The sequence below is a fragment of the Podospora bellae-mahoneyi genome, chromosome 6, assembly GCF_035222275.1.
Source record: "Podospora bellae-mahoneyi strain CBS 112042 chromosome 6, whole genome shotgun sequence".
NCBI classification, from domain to species: Eukaryota; Fungi; Ascomycota; class Sordariomycetes; order Sordariales; family Podosporaceae; genus Podospora; species Podospora bellae-mahoneyi.
This window is the reverse complement of record NC_085885.1, coordinates 177,052-190,379: the sequence shown is the minus strand read 5'-3', so window position 1 is coordinate 190,379 and position 13,328 is coordinate 177,052. Positions and strand designations below refer to the sequence as shown.

Here is a 13,328-nt window from a genome sequence, read left to right as displayed (position 1 = left end):
TTCAAGCCGGACCATTTACCGGGCTTGGTGTCGCATGAAGTCATATTACCCGTTTAAGCCTCGAAGAATGTTCCAGTCGTTAATATATTCCACTGAAAGCACCATTCTCCAAGACAAACGTCACACATGGTAAATGAAGCGGGGGCAACAGACTATCAGACGTGTTGATGAGATGCAGGTACCCCATGAACTTTGAGCGCTTGCCCCCGCACCCAGCAACTCCCTTTAAGAAGGGGTGACTTTTCCCACATTGATCAAACAAGATTACAAGGATCCGTGACGCCTGAAGTCATAAGAAAGCGTCAAACAGAGATGCGTACTGCACACTCCCTTGTTTGGTTGGCCACAGCTGCCACAGTTGCCACCGCCGTCAGGATCAACAAGCCCCGTCTTCTGTCGAAAAGACAGATGAACTGGGAAGAGCAGGAAGAGGCAACATACGACGATGCCTGCAATATTGGTTATTGTTCTGTGTTCGGAGCGTGAGTATTAACCCCCACCACCATCATCATCATCTGGACCTACCCACGGCCGAAGACGAGTCTGACAAGAATGGCACATGAACAGAACTATTGGCGGCTGGGGGGCTGAGCACAACTTTGTCAAGACAGTGGATGAATTTACCGCTGCCGTGGCAGGAACAGAAGTAGGCGTGGTTATTGTCGGTGCGGCTATTGAGGCAGAAGGCATCCAAGTTGCAGTAGGATCCAGTAAGACCATTATCGGTGCTCCTGGAAGCTGTATGTTGTTTCACACACCAAGTTTTTTTGTCGCTCAGCACTGACACACCACACTTGCTGTTAACAGCTCTGAGCGGTATCAGCCTGTTGCTAAAAGACAGCCGCAACGTTATCGTCCGTAACCTAGTCATCTCCAACACCAAGACCGACGCTATCACTATCCAGAACGGCCGCTCCATATGGCTCGACCATCTAGACATCTCGGCTTCGGGTGGAAAGCTTCTCGGAATCACTAGCGGCAGTGACTACATCTCGGTGAGCCACAACAAATTCCACGGCTTCTCACACGCCTCCGATTCAGCTGTGGCAATCGGGCACCCAGACAGCAGCGCTCTTGAGGACAACAACAAATTCCACATAACATTTGCGAGAAACCACTTTGTGAACGTCACCAATGCCCTGTCGTTCCGATCCGGCACTGGGCATATCTTCAATTCGTTCTACGAGAAGCCACGGAGAGGTCTTGACATTAGAAGTGGTGGGAAGGTGCTGGTAGAGAAGAGTGTGTTTGACGGAATTGGGACTGGAAATGCAGTGTTTTCCTCTGACGGGAGAGGCTATGCTACCATTAAAGACGTCGTGGTTGTTGGCGCCTATGGGAGCTTCCCTCCCGAAGCCGACCTGAGCGAGGAAAATGTAGCCTATCCGTATGACTGGTTCATCTACGAAACAGCCAAGGTCAAAGATGTAGCTAGTCGATGGGCAGGGCAAACGCTCAAGTTCATGTCTTGGGATTAGTAATGAGGTATCTAGGTACATCACTAGACACTTTTATGTGCGTGGCAAGGAATCAATAGTCCGTCTGTGAGGCGGCTTTTTAGCTACCAGCTTCCTGGATCCTTTCCGAGTCGCCGGATCCCACTGCCACGAGCGGGGGACAGTCACACTATTGCCTTGATGGCTCCCCTTCTAGGTGTTAGATGGACCGTTGAAACCAACATCAAGGGACCACTGCAGACAACAGCACATGGTAGAGGCCTTGGCAGGGCAAAAAGCAACCCAACTCGGAATGGACAGGGGCTGGCAGCCGTTTACCTGCAGATGCCAAGACTCATCACGGTAAGATTAGTCTTTTCATCTCTTGTTTTTATTTTTATTTTTTATTTTTTACATCCTCATACCTAACGCGCCATGCCACAAGCCGACTCTGTTCTGACGTCGAGGAGGCATGTTAGGTTCTCTTGAGGTCTTCTCTACACCAACGACACCCCCCTTCGGTAGCCAGAACACCAATCGCGGGTCTACTCCGACAAGTTGGCCGGAGCGGGGCAAGTGCTGACATGCAGTGGTGTGCCCGGAATGTCCGGGGAAGGAAAGGCGTCCCCGCTCAACCACAGAACCCCTTGGTCCAGCGCAACATCGCGGCTTTGTTAGTGGGACGCGACAGCTAAAGGTGATCCAGGAGGCTGGAAATTGAGCCCCTTACCTTGGGATCATCTTGCGAAGAAGTCCTGACTAGAGCCTGGTGGCTACAGAATCTATAAACCATGAGAGAACCTCCTCTGTTGTTTCTTTTCACCGAATCATCAAGTCCAAGGAGCCACCAAAGTTTGGCCAGGTCTGACTAGACCTATCTTGACCTTCAACCATGTTACGCCTCACAACAACCATCCTCACCGCCTTGACCATCTTCACCATCCCGGCCTTTGCTGGTGGCGGCGAGGGTGGGCATGGCGGCTACACCAAACCAGAAGACAACGTCTACGATTATGTGATCGTTGGTTCTGGACCTGGAGGTGGTCCTCTGGCAACCAACCTCGCCAAGGCCGGCCACTCTGTGCTCTTGGTCGAAGCCGGCGATGACCAAAGCAACAACCCAACGTCCGAGATTGGGGCGCTATTCTTTTTGCCCTACCAGGATGCCTCTATGCGATGGGACTTCTTTGTACGCAACTACGCAAATGAGAGTCGCCTACTGCAGCACAACCATCGCGTGTACCGCAAAACCGATGGCACCTTTTATGTCGGCACGAGCCCCCCTGCGGGAGCGACTCTTTTGGGTATTCATTACCCCCGCGGTGGAACTCTTGGGGGAAGTTCTGCTGTCAACGCCATGTCATCCGTCTTGCCCAGTGATAGCGATTGGCAAATTATAGCCGATCTGACCGGTGATACAAGTTGGAAGTGAGTTCTCAGCCCCTTATTTTTCTTCCCGCGGCAATCGGCAGAGAACTAATGTCACAACCCGTCTCTTCTCAGCCCTATCGCCATGCGATCCATCTTTGCTCGTATAGAGAACAACCACTATCTACCATCTGGCACTCCGGGTCATGGCTTCAACGGTTATTTTGACACAAGCATGAGCGATGAATCTGTTTGGGTGGGGCAAGACGACATGACCACGGTGATGGCTGAGGCTGCCGACGACCTCGGTCAAGATCCTCTGAATATTGTCGACCACCTGACAGCCGACGTCAACGCCCTTGACCCGGCCCGCGACAAGAGTGTGGGTGTATTTGGTTCTGCCGTCCACTCGGACGAGAATGCTCGTCGTTTCTCCTCCAGGGATCTTGTTCTGGAGACCGCCAGTGCCCTCACCGCTGCCGGCAAGAAGAAGTATCCGCTCTGGATTCAGCTCAACACTCTGGCGACCAAGGTGACCTTCAAGGATATCAATCACCCCCACCGCAAGCCCAAGGCAACAGGTATTGAGTACCTCCAAGGACAGTCCGTCTATCGAGCAGATCCCAGGAACACAGCTTCCAACAACGGGACATGGGGCCGCGCTTTTGCCCGCAAGGAAATCATTGTGTCTGGTGGCACTTTCAACTCACCCCAGCTCTTGAAGCTCTCGGGCATTGGTCCAGCAGAAGAGTTGGCTTCCTTTGGTATCCCTCTGGTGAAGAACCTCCCAGGCGTGGGCACCAACCTGCAAGACAATTACGAGGTTCCCATCGTCGGCCACGCGGCCAGAAATTTCACCACTCCGCCCCCCGACCCGGCCGACCCTGCTTGCTGGTTTGGAGCACCCGGGGACCCTTGTGTCACGCTCTGGCAAAGCCAGCAGGGACCATACATGAAGGGGGCCACTCTCAACGCGGTCTTTAGGAAAAGCATTTCGCCGGCTTACAACGAGCGTGACATTTTTCTCGTCGGCGGGCTCTTCGCACTCAGAGGCTTTTGGCCACCCACTGATAGCATTGTGCCCGACCCGCCAAACATGTTTGGCTTCTCGACCGTCAAGATCGGACCCCAGTCGCGCGGCGGCAAAGTCCTCCTCACCAGCGCCGACCCCAGAGATGTGCCGAGCATCAACTTTCACTTGTTCGAAGAAGGTGACGCTGGCACGGCCATGGATCTGGCCGCTGAGTTGGACACTGTCAAGTTTGTGAGGAGATTATTTGCCTCTGTGCCAGCTCCTCTCGGGCCAATTTCTCCTGTTGAGCCGCCATGCTCCGGCGGGATGTCGGCCGACGGCACATGCGATGACGCCGCCGACATTGAGTGGCTCAAGAACCAGATTTTCGGACACCACCCGACAAGCACATGTGCTATCGGAGCTGACTCTGACCCCAACGCAGTGTTGGATAGCAAGTTCAGAGTGAGGGGTGTTCGCGGCTTGAGGGTGGTCGATGCCAGTGCTTTCCCCAGAGTACCAGGCCCGTTCCCGGTGCTGCCCACATTCATGCTCAGCGAGAAGGCTTCTGAGAGTGTGTTGGCTGATTCTCATACTTGGTGATGATAGCTATTGGGAATAATAACTCATACATGTTGTTTGATATATCATTGCAATGTATTCTGATGCACTTGGCCAGGCCAGTGCTGACCTTGTCCGGGTTGAAAGATTGTACCTTCATGTTGGCCCATCTGCATCTGAAAATGTTGTAATTGTTCAAGGGAGTGGCAACACTGCACCCTGTTCTTCATTACAATCTCTCCGAGTGATTTGGTCATTCGTCAGACAAACACTCCAAGCGTCACTTGAGCCTTTGGATCACCAGAAACCCATTCCTTTTCCAATCAACCAAGCCCATCTGCATTCCGGATAACAGTCCGTCATTCCGAACTCTCTCAAGTCTTGTGTGTAATACCGGGAAATTGACTTCCCTTCCACTGTCGCTACCCATTTCTCAGAAGAAGCTTTCATTTGGAGAGATTGGGATGTGGTCATTGGTGGCTAAGCGACACCACATGACTGCCCTACGTGGAACACAATAGCGCAATATAGAGTCCTTTCGGAGCAGAGCTTGTTTTGTATTCATTTGCGGCTTCATTAAGAACCCGCTTTGAACAGCTCAGCTCGCCTTCAGGAGTCAAGACTTAGGTAGGAACGAGGACCCAACTGGCAGGCTAACCCAGAGCATATCTTGTTGAGGAGAAACAGGAACTGATACCGGCACGAAATAAGCGCCCTTGCACAGTTCATTGCCTACCTACTGCAGGAACAAGATAAAATAATATGGGAGACTGTAGTCTGGCCGAACACGGCCGACCCACGAATCGGAGCGGGGGGCTCCGCTTTGCTCATTCTCCGGGCTAAATTCACGGGGCAAACACGGCCGCCAACCTCTATCGCCTATCTTCTCACCTGGCAGCAGACGCCCGGTGGTTGGCAACAAATGAGGCGAGAGGGTACAAGAAGTGTGCAGGGGTTCGTGGGCAAATAAGGCACTCCGGTACAGGCATCCGAAAGCTGATAATTAAGATCATACCAGCCGTATATAAAGCCAAGGTCTGGTGTTGTTGCAGTGGGCGGCCAGGTTTGCATCAACTGCCGCCCCCGCAACGGTCTCGGCGCCGGTTGAGACGGTGTCATGAAGTGGGCGAGGGCTGCCAACGACTTCAAAAACACCAATGGGGTGTCCGATCGAAGTTGGCTCGGCACTTCAGTGAGGGGCCGATTTTAATTGCCGTTTATATTGGCCCTAGAGCAAAAGATGGCCGGCTCGGAACATGGCTGTGGGAAGGGACCTCTGGTTGGAGACGACGTTGCACTGCGGGGCCAAGTCTCCGTGTTCAGTTGCGATGCCTCCAAATGCTGGCCCAAACCGACCCGGGAAAAAAGACTAGAGATCATCAGTGGGCGTGACGCCTGACGCCTGACGCCTACTACTACTGTGCTGCACCAAGGAGGATCGCCCCCTTTTCTTTTCTTTCTTACTTTTGCCTGTAGTGGAGGTGCAATGATACCCGGGGGGCAGAGGGGCAGGGGGGCAGGGTGTTAACAAGAACCCTGGCGGCAAGTAAACAACAATACATTACGCTCGCCACACCACATCACATCGTGTGCCTTTTCCATCTGCCTACCCCAGATCTCCACGGCAGTTAATCTATCTCGCTACCACCGCCAAGGCACCTCGCGGATTCTTCCTCTCGCAATGGACGATTAACCGTTGGCTGATCAATTAGAAGGCATGGCACCGCAGAGGCTTGGATATGGGAATTCGGCTCACTCTTCCACGCAGCGGCTCTTTGGATGGTTCACGCGGTGCCTGGAACCAAGTTTCCGAATCGGGAGGCTCCAGCACGGGAGTCGAGGTCGGGATCGTCACAGCCTGAGAACCCTCTCAGTCCGAATTCAGTTTCTCTTGACTGGACCCAGGAAAACATATAAACGACCTCTCGCCCTGTGCTACTGACGTCCTTCTCTCTTCTCGATCACGCAACACCAGCACTTCTTCCATCTTTTCACCAAGAGTTGCCCACCATGATGATGAAGCAGTATCTTCAGTACCTGGCCGCAGGTTCCCTCATGACCGGCCTCGTCGCCGGTCAGGGCGTCGGCACCCAGCAGACCGAGACTCACCCCCGAATCACCTGGAAGAGGTGCACAGGCAAGGCTAACTGCACGACCGTCCAGGCTGAGGTCGTCATCGACTCCAACTGGCGCTGGATCCACACCTCGGGCGGCACCAACTGCTACGATGGCAACGCCTGGAACACAGCTGCCTGCAGCACCGCCACCGACTGCGCGTCAAAGTGCTTGATGGAGGGTGCCGGCAACTACCAGCAGACCTACGGTGCTTCCACCAGCGGTGACTCCCTCACTCTCAAGTTCGTCACCAAGCACGAGTATGGCACCAACGTCGGCTCTCGTTTCTACCTCATGAACGGTGCCTCCAAGTACCAGATGTTTACCCTCATGAACAACGAGTTCAGCTTTGACGTCGACCTCTCCACGGTCGAGTGCGGTCTCAACTCGGCCCTGTACTTTGTCGCCATGGAGGAGGATGGTGGCATGCGCAGCTATCCCACCAACAAGGCTGGTGCCAAGTACGGTACTGGTGTAAGTTCTCCCACCCGCTGCCCTGCCTCCCAGCCACTGACATGATGGGGGGGGAGGAAACAGTACTGCGACGCCCAATGCGCTCGTGATCTCAAGTTCGTCGGTGGCAAGGCCAACATTGAGGGCTGGCGCGAGTCGTCCAACGATGAGAACGCTGGTGTCGGTCCCTATGGCGGTTGCTGCGCCGAGATCGATGTCTGGTATGTCTAACCGACCCGGTCCATCTTGTTTTCAAGTCGACAAAAGCTAACACGCAGAATAGGGAGTCCAATGCCCACGCCTACGCCTTCACCCCCCACGCCTGCGAGAACAACAACTACCACGTTTGCGAGCGTGACACCTGCGGTGGTACCTACTCCGAGGACCGCTTCGCTGGTGGCTGCGACGCCAATGGCTGCGACTACAACCCCTACCGCATGGGCAACCCCGACTTCTACGGCAAGGGCAAGACCGTCGACACCACCAAGAAGTTCACCGTCGTCACCCGCTTCCAGGATGACAACCTTGAGCAATTCTTCGTCCAGAACGGCCGAAAGATCCTCGCTCCCGCTCCCACCTTTGACGGCATCCCAGCCAGCCCCAACATCACCCCTGAGTTCTGCTCGACTCAGTTTGATGTTTTCACGGACCGCAACCGCTTCAGTGAGGTCGGTGACTTCCCCCAGCTCAACGCTGCCCTCCGCATCCCCATGGTCCTCGTCATGTCCATCTGGGCCGATCACTACGCCAACATGCTCTGGCTCGACTCCGTCTACCCCCCTGAGAAGGAGGGCGAGCCGGGTGCTGCCCGTGGCCCTTGCGCCCAAGACTCCGGTGTTCCCTCCGAGGTCAAGGCCAACTACCCCAACGCGTACGTCCCTCGCCTGCCTTTTGTGCTTCTCTGTGCAGTTCAGATGCTAACAAACACTACAGCAAGGTTGTCTGGTCCAACATCCGCTTCGGCCCCATCGGCTCCACCGTCAATGTGTAAGAAAACAGACTTTTGTCGCCAGGAAAATAAAGCCCCCAATAAAAGGATGGCGGCGACAGTGGTGGTCAAGGCAGTTGTCAAAAATACTCTTTTTGTTTGGCTAGTGCTTCTGCTGGATGTGCCGGAATTCGTTTCACTTTCAACGCACATAGTTACTTTTTTTCACCACCGTCATAGCCCAAGAATGTATCTAGTTCCCCCCCATGCTCCGACTCCCTTAGCTTCACCATTATTTTCATGTAGAAGGTGAATGAATGATTATTACACCCTGAAAAGGCCTCCCAGGTTGTTTGTGATGGCGACTGCCGATTTATCTGCTCCAGACGAACATACCTAAGGGTGCTTCTCGCCGCCCACTCGTTTGGTCATCTGAAGACAGGTGGGATCATCGGTTTTTAGAGGAGCAAAAATCTCGAATGAGTTGTGTCACCTCTGTCATTGTGGACTCGGATGGCTAGAGGTATTCCGGCATGTTTAGATAGTCGGTTTCGTTGAGGGTACAGGAAACATCAAAGAAGTGGGGCGGCTCAATCGCATAGTTGAACTCGCCGCACACTGCCCGTTGGACCCAGGGCACTCCTCCACATTATAGAACAGATATTCCTTGCTTGGCCACTCAACACAAGGATACTTAGTAGTTGACATCGTAAAAATTCCCACAAACTTGCTCAGGCGTTCAGCTTCGAAGTTGTCTGTCCGTGTAGTTACCAGTCGTTGTCGCCATGCCGGTTGTGGCGGCTGTTGTCGGGACCGCAAAGGGATTGTAGAGCCCTGTTATTTTCTGTTTTCGCAGAAAAGTGTAATATGCAATGGTTTCGAGGGCATAAGCGAGTGTCATGTACGTGGGCTAGCCCGAGATAGCGCCTGTCGTGGCGATGGTGGTCATGCTTGGGGAGTCGTCGTCAGGCCGAGGGATGGGCCTGCCATAGGTGCACACTGATAATCTGCTCAATACAGGTTAGCAGTAGTCCTAGTATGTGACAGTCATTCACCTACCTAAGATACTCATCTCACATACTCATATTATTGATCTCTTAGCAGTGACCGGAATGGACAACGTCCCCCCTTTGCACCAATCTGATTGACCACCTCTTGGTACCCTGTCTCGCCTTTGCCAAAAGTGTTCGATGCAATGCTCACAGTCCCAGAAATACCACATCTTGATTGGCGGCTTGAATCAACGTAAGACAAGGCTGCGTCTCCATGCTGGGAGTGCGAGTGCCGGTTGACGGAAGGACGGACAAGGCCGATGCTGAGTTCTCCGGCGAGGAAACAGCACTGGCTGCGGCGATTGTTAACCCATGGGCCAGGATTAGCAAAAGGACGCTCCTGAAGGGGATTGTAACAGTTGACGAGTTTTTGGTGAGTTACGTAGGTTCATTGACAGAAAAAGCCGCGGTGGACGTGCAACAACATGTCAACATCTGAAGTAGAGGGCGGTGGAATATATAGGAAAGTGCTTTGAGGCTTTCACACTGGCAGCTTAATCACTAGGCCCTTCGAAAGATGGAGTGTCCACATCATCTGACACGGTTGACAATGATGGAATCAGGATATCGCGCCTTTGCTCCAACCCATATATCAAACTCCAGCGTTGAAAGTGGTCCACTGCTCCCCAACTCCAGAACTTTCACACAAGCAAGGGGTCTGTGTCGAACTCCCAGTCTACACTTCAAGTTTTCTTTGAGTTTGCAACGATATTGTTCGTTTAGCTCAGCTTATTTACTTTGAGCCGCTCAATCACCACCTTCGTTCCTTCCATCCTGAGCTACGTAAGATAGGTACCTAATATAAACTGAAATACAGGCCCTGTCCTCCTACCTATGTAAGGTTTAACGAGGGGAAGCCACGAAAAAGTGCATGGATTTTGTCCACTTTTTCAACTTCAGCATTGACTTCTTCCATTCAAAACCATTTCTACTACCTGTCATACAAAGCAATACTGCTGACTTATAGCCTTCACGCTTTTCCGTAATTTTCTCTCTGCTTTTCAAGCCGTCAAACAGCTCAAGCAGCAACAGATCAACTCAGGCAAGCACAAACAACAACCTCTCCGCCTTTCGAATGGGGATTTACAACATTGAATGGTTTTCTCCCTGCTTGACCGCATGCATCATGCATGAGTTCTTTCACGTTTTGCCATAGACATTTACTGGGCCTTTATTGATACCCAAGGTGCAGTTTTCAACGGGCAGGCTAATGGATGGGCTCACACGATATCAGCAACAACATAACAAGCAGTGTCCGACACTTAGCCGTATGGTAGGTAGCAAAATGAGTCACTTGAAGAAGTTGAGAAAGTACAACCACAAGTCTCTTGTCCCATCTCTTGTCCCATCTCTTGTCTAGCCTGCCAGATAAGCTTCACTCCATCCCATGCCTGTATATCCTGCATGAATGGATACAGATAAAAAGGAATGATCTTTCATCTTGAAAATCCAACCAGCCTAGCGAGCGACTTGGTATCGGATGTGGACTTGTCCCTCCCATTCATAGCCTCCATCGCCAACACAGATGTGCCCCAGAGCTGTTGACTCGACCTAACCCTGCCAGGGCGCAGGACCTGGAGCGCGATAGGCATCTGGCTGGAGGTTGTAGATATTCACCTGAATTCCAGGGTCGTTGGACCTGGGTGGAAAGTTACAAATTAGTCACTAGGTACATGGGCTCATGAGCTAGAGTTATGCAGGATGGGTATCCCACCTATAGGCCCCAGGGAGGGAGACGGTTGGGCCTGGAGTTCCGTTTCCTCCGTTGGTAATGTTGATTTGTGAGCAGGAGATATAAAACTGTGCCTTGTTTGCTTGGCTAGCCATGTGCAAGGCAATCTGCTCTACTCGTAGGAGATATTCGCCGCTCGGGGTGTTGGCCGGAATGACCGCGGGGTGAGTAGCATATGTGTCTGGTTGTTGTCAACTCAAGTCCAAAATATGGCAGGATAGCGACATAGGCATGTACTCTGAGCAGGCCAGACAAGCTGTTTGTTGGCATCATAGTAGGGCATGGTTGATGCAAACTTCCACCAAACGCTTCCGGAACCGTCCCAGGTCTTTGCTGATGAGCCTACAGGGACGCGAGCGAGATAGTATTGGGTGGGGCCAGGGTGGTTGATTTGTTGAGTAGAAATGTAGTTCACCGAAGCGCCTGCGGGGACTGTGGCAATTTGGGGGGCTGTTGTGGAAGAGTAACACCTGATATCTCCGCTGGAGGGATTTTCAATGCCTGACTTGGACTGCGCGTTCTTAGTTTGACGGGTAAAGAGCCAGTCTCTGTCTTCCACGGTCTTGCCGTTGACGACGAGTCTAGGAAATGTGTCTTTATAGGGAGCTGTGTTAGTCTTGCAGGCTAGTAGGCTGTATATCAGTGAACACAAACGTACAATGACCCTCAACAGCGACAGCTGTGAGTAAGAATACGCTGAGAATCTTCATGTTGCCTTCCGTAAGAGAGTAGATTAATTCAGAATTGATGAAGGTGGCCTTCTTTGTGAAAAAATGGAAATCTTGCCAGTTTACTGGGAATCACGGGTGATAAATACCTGAATGTCTCATTCTCTGTCATGTGTTCCAGAAATCCACAAATCGGCAGCTTACCTCCGTGGAGCTGCCTGTTACGGATCACCAAGCTTCTTGGGCTTCCAAGTTGGCCAGGTTTAGCCAGATTTAACTGGGTTGTAGGTGAACCCGGTAGTTGTATAAATTGAGAACGACCACGAATATATTACATCCGGCTTTGGAGTTCGGCATTCCATTCGTCTCTTTCAGGTGTCGTGTAATCCGTTTACCCTGGCATAAAAGAACTTTGAAGCTGCAGGTTTGTCATTCACGCTGCTATTTTCAATGAGAAGGGTTACAACCCTGGTACGGAACGGGTTGTGGGGCCACGGGAATAGGGGCCAATCGGAAGAAGGTATAAGAAGAGCCAATCACAGTAAGGGACGACTGATCAGTACGCCAAGGGCACTGAGCAGACTAAGCAGTCGTGATCAGTGTGCCAAGGGCACTGAGCAAGAAGTAAATATGGCTTGGCACAAGGTCTATATATACGGAGGAACTGGCTGGTGTAGATAGACAGTTCCGCAGTATGCAATACAAGTCACAATTGTTGGTATCTAGCCTGTTGTGATCAAGACAAGCCATTGTTGTACACTGTTTAGCTGTACCGAACCAGGATTGTTCAGAAGTAGCCTTCAACCAGTATCCCTTTCAGAGGTTCTGGATAGGGGTTCGTCATAAGAAGGCACCTGCCGCAACCAAGAATCACGTAGGTGAAAGCTTGTACTATTTATCCGAACGGTTGAGTTGGTTCGCTTGGTGCTGCTTTTTCGCCCTATAAAAACAGACTGGACCAGCTATCCTTGTAACGTATATTATAAGCGAGTCGTCCATATAAGCGAGTCGTACAGTCTCCACCACCCTACAACAACTATCCTCAATTATACCGCAACAATATTAGGAAGCAACTACAATCACATCAGAAACGGCTGAATCAGATGATTCCCCAGCCTCCTGGCAAGTGCGCGCGTTATGGCCAGGCTTGCCGCACACACTACAGCACCGAACCGTCGTACGAGCCCCCCCTATACTACCGCCATCCGGCTGTATTTTTTCCACTACCTCCCCACCCACGGCCTTCTGGTCTAGTAGATCCTGTGTATCTTGCGTAGTAAGTGATCCTCCGAGCCGTATATATATTTTTTTAGCTTTCCGGCGCTTATTTAGTACCTCATTAGCTTTACAGAGCGAAGAGACCTTTGCCTATAAAAGGGCTATTTAATATATTATAGTTATCGTATTTTTAATAAATTAATCTATAGTATTTAATATTAAAGTCCGGGAGTTATTTTAATAATTAATAATATAAGTTTTAATAAGCGTTAAATATAAGTATGACGAACCCCTATCCAGAACCTCTGAAAGGGATACCGGTTAAAGGCTGTTTCTGAATAATCCTGGTTCGGTACAGTTAAACAGTGTACGACAAGATGTCTCAATGTAATTATAAGATACTATAACTATAACTTGAATTGTATACTGCGGAACTATCTATCTACACTAGCCAGTTCCTCCGTATATATAGACCTCGGGGCCCTAAGGTACTCGCCCTACTACGGCCCCGATCACTCCTAGCACTTTACATCCTATAAAGTGCTCGTCGTGCTACGCCTTCGATCACCCGTAGCATCTTGCATCCTGCAGACTACTCAGGCCTCTTAGCGCCGTAGTACTTTTAGCCAGCCTTAATTAGCTACCTCCTAGTTTCTTTAATAATTAACTAGGGACGTCCCGCGCCCTACATACTGCGCGGCCTGCCGTTAGGTTAATTATAATATAATGCCCCTCCTCCTAGGTCGATATCCCGGTGTCACGGTTTTGGGAGACAGTGGGGCACA

At 51.5% G+C, this 13,328-nt stretch overlaps 4 protein-coding genes across 4 annotated transcripts; 3 read left to right on the top strand and 1 right to left on the bottom strand.

Annotated features, from left to right (window-relative positions):
• Positions 1 to 282: 282 nt before the first annotated feature.
• QC761_611500 (uncharacterized protein) lies at positions 283 to 1,567 on the top strand. Its single transcript, XM_062881555.1, has 3 exons — positions 283 to 482; positions 568 to 740; positions 808 to 1,567. Exons 1-3 carry the CDS (start codon positions 313 to 315, stop codon positions 1,476 to 1,478), a joined length of 1,014 nt encoding a protein of 337 aa, XP_062729006.1. The 5' UTR covers positions 283 to 312; the 3' UTR covers positions 1,479 to 1,567.
• Positions 1,568 to 2,138: 571 nt separating this feature from the next.
• QC761_611490 (uncharacterized protein) lies at positions 2,139 to 4,419 on the top strand (the record flags this gene model as incomplete). Its single annotated transcript, XM_062881554.1, has 2 exons — positions 2,139 to 2,864; positions 2,940 to 4,419. The coding sequence occupies exons 1-2, from the start codon at positions 2,329 to 2,331 to the stop codon at positions 4,417 to 4,419; spliced, it is 2,016 nt and encodes a 671-aa protein (XP_062729005.1). The 5' UTR covers positions 2,139 to 2,328.
• Positions 4,420 to 6,387: 1,968 nt separating this feature from the next.
• QC761_0087690 (uncharacterized protein) lies at positions 6,388 to 8,208 on the top strand (the record flags this gene model as incomplete). Its single annotated transcript, XM_062872931.1, has 4 exons — positions 6,388 to 6,966; positions 7,030 to 7,166; positions 7,229 to 7,816; positions 7,879 to 8,208. The coding sequence occupies 4 exons, from the start codon at positions 6,388 to 6,390 to the stop codon at positions 7,934 to 7,936; spliced, it is 1,362 nt and encodes a 453-aa protein (XP_062729004.1). The 3' UTR covers positions 7,937 to 8,208.
• Positions 8,209 to 10,151: 1,943 nt separating this feature from the next.
• QC761_611470 (uncharacterized protein) lies at positions 10,152 to 11,474 on the bottom strand. Its single transcript, XM_062881553.1, is given in 5 exon segments — positions 10,152 to 10,250; positions 10,263 to 10,564; positions 10,640 to 10,838; positions 10,895 to 11,251; positions 11,316 to 11,474. 4 exon segments carry the CDS (start codon positions 11,365 to 11,367, stop codon positions 10,477 to 10,479), a joined length of 696 nt encoding a protein of 231 aa, XP_062729003.1. The 5' UTR covers positions 11,368 to 11,474; the 3' UTR covers positions 10,152 to 10,250; positions 10,263 to 10,476.
• Positions 11,475 to 13,328: the final 1,854 nt, after the last annotated feature.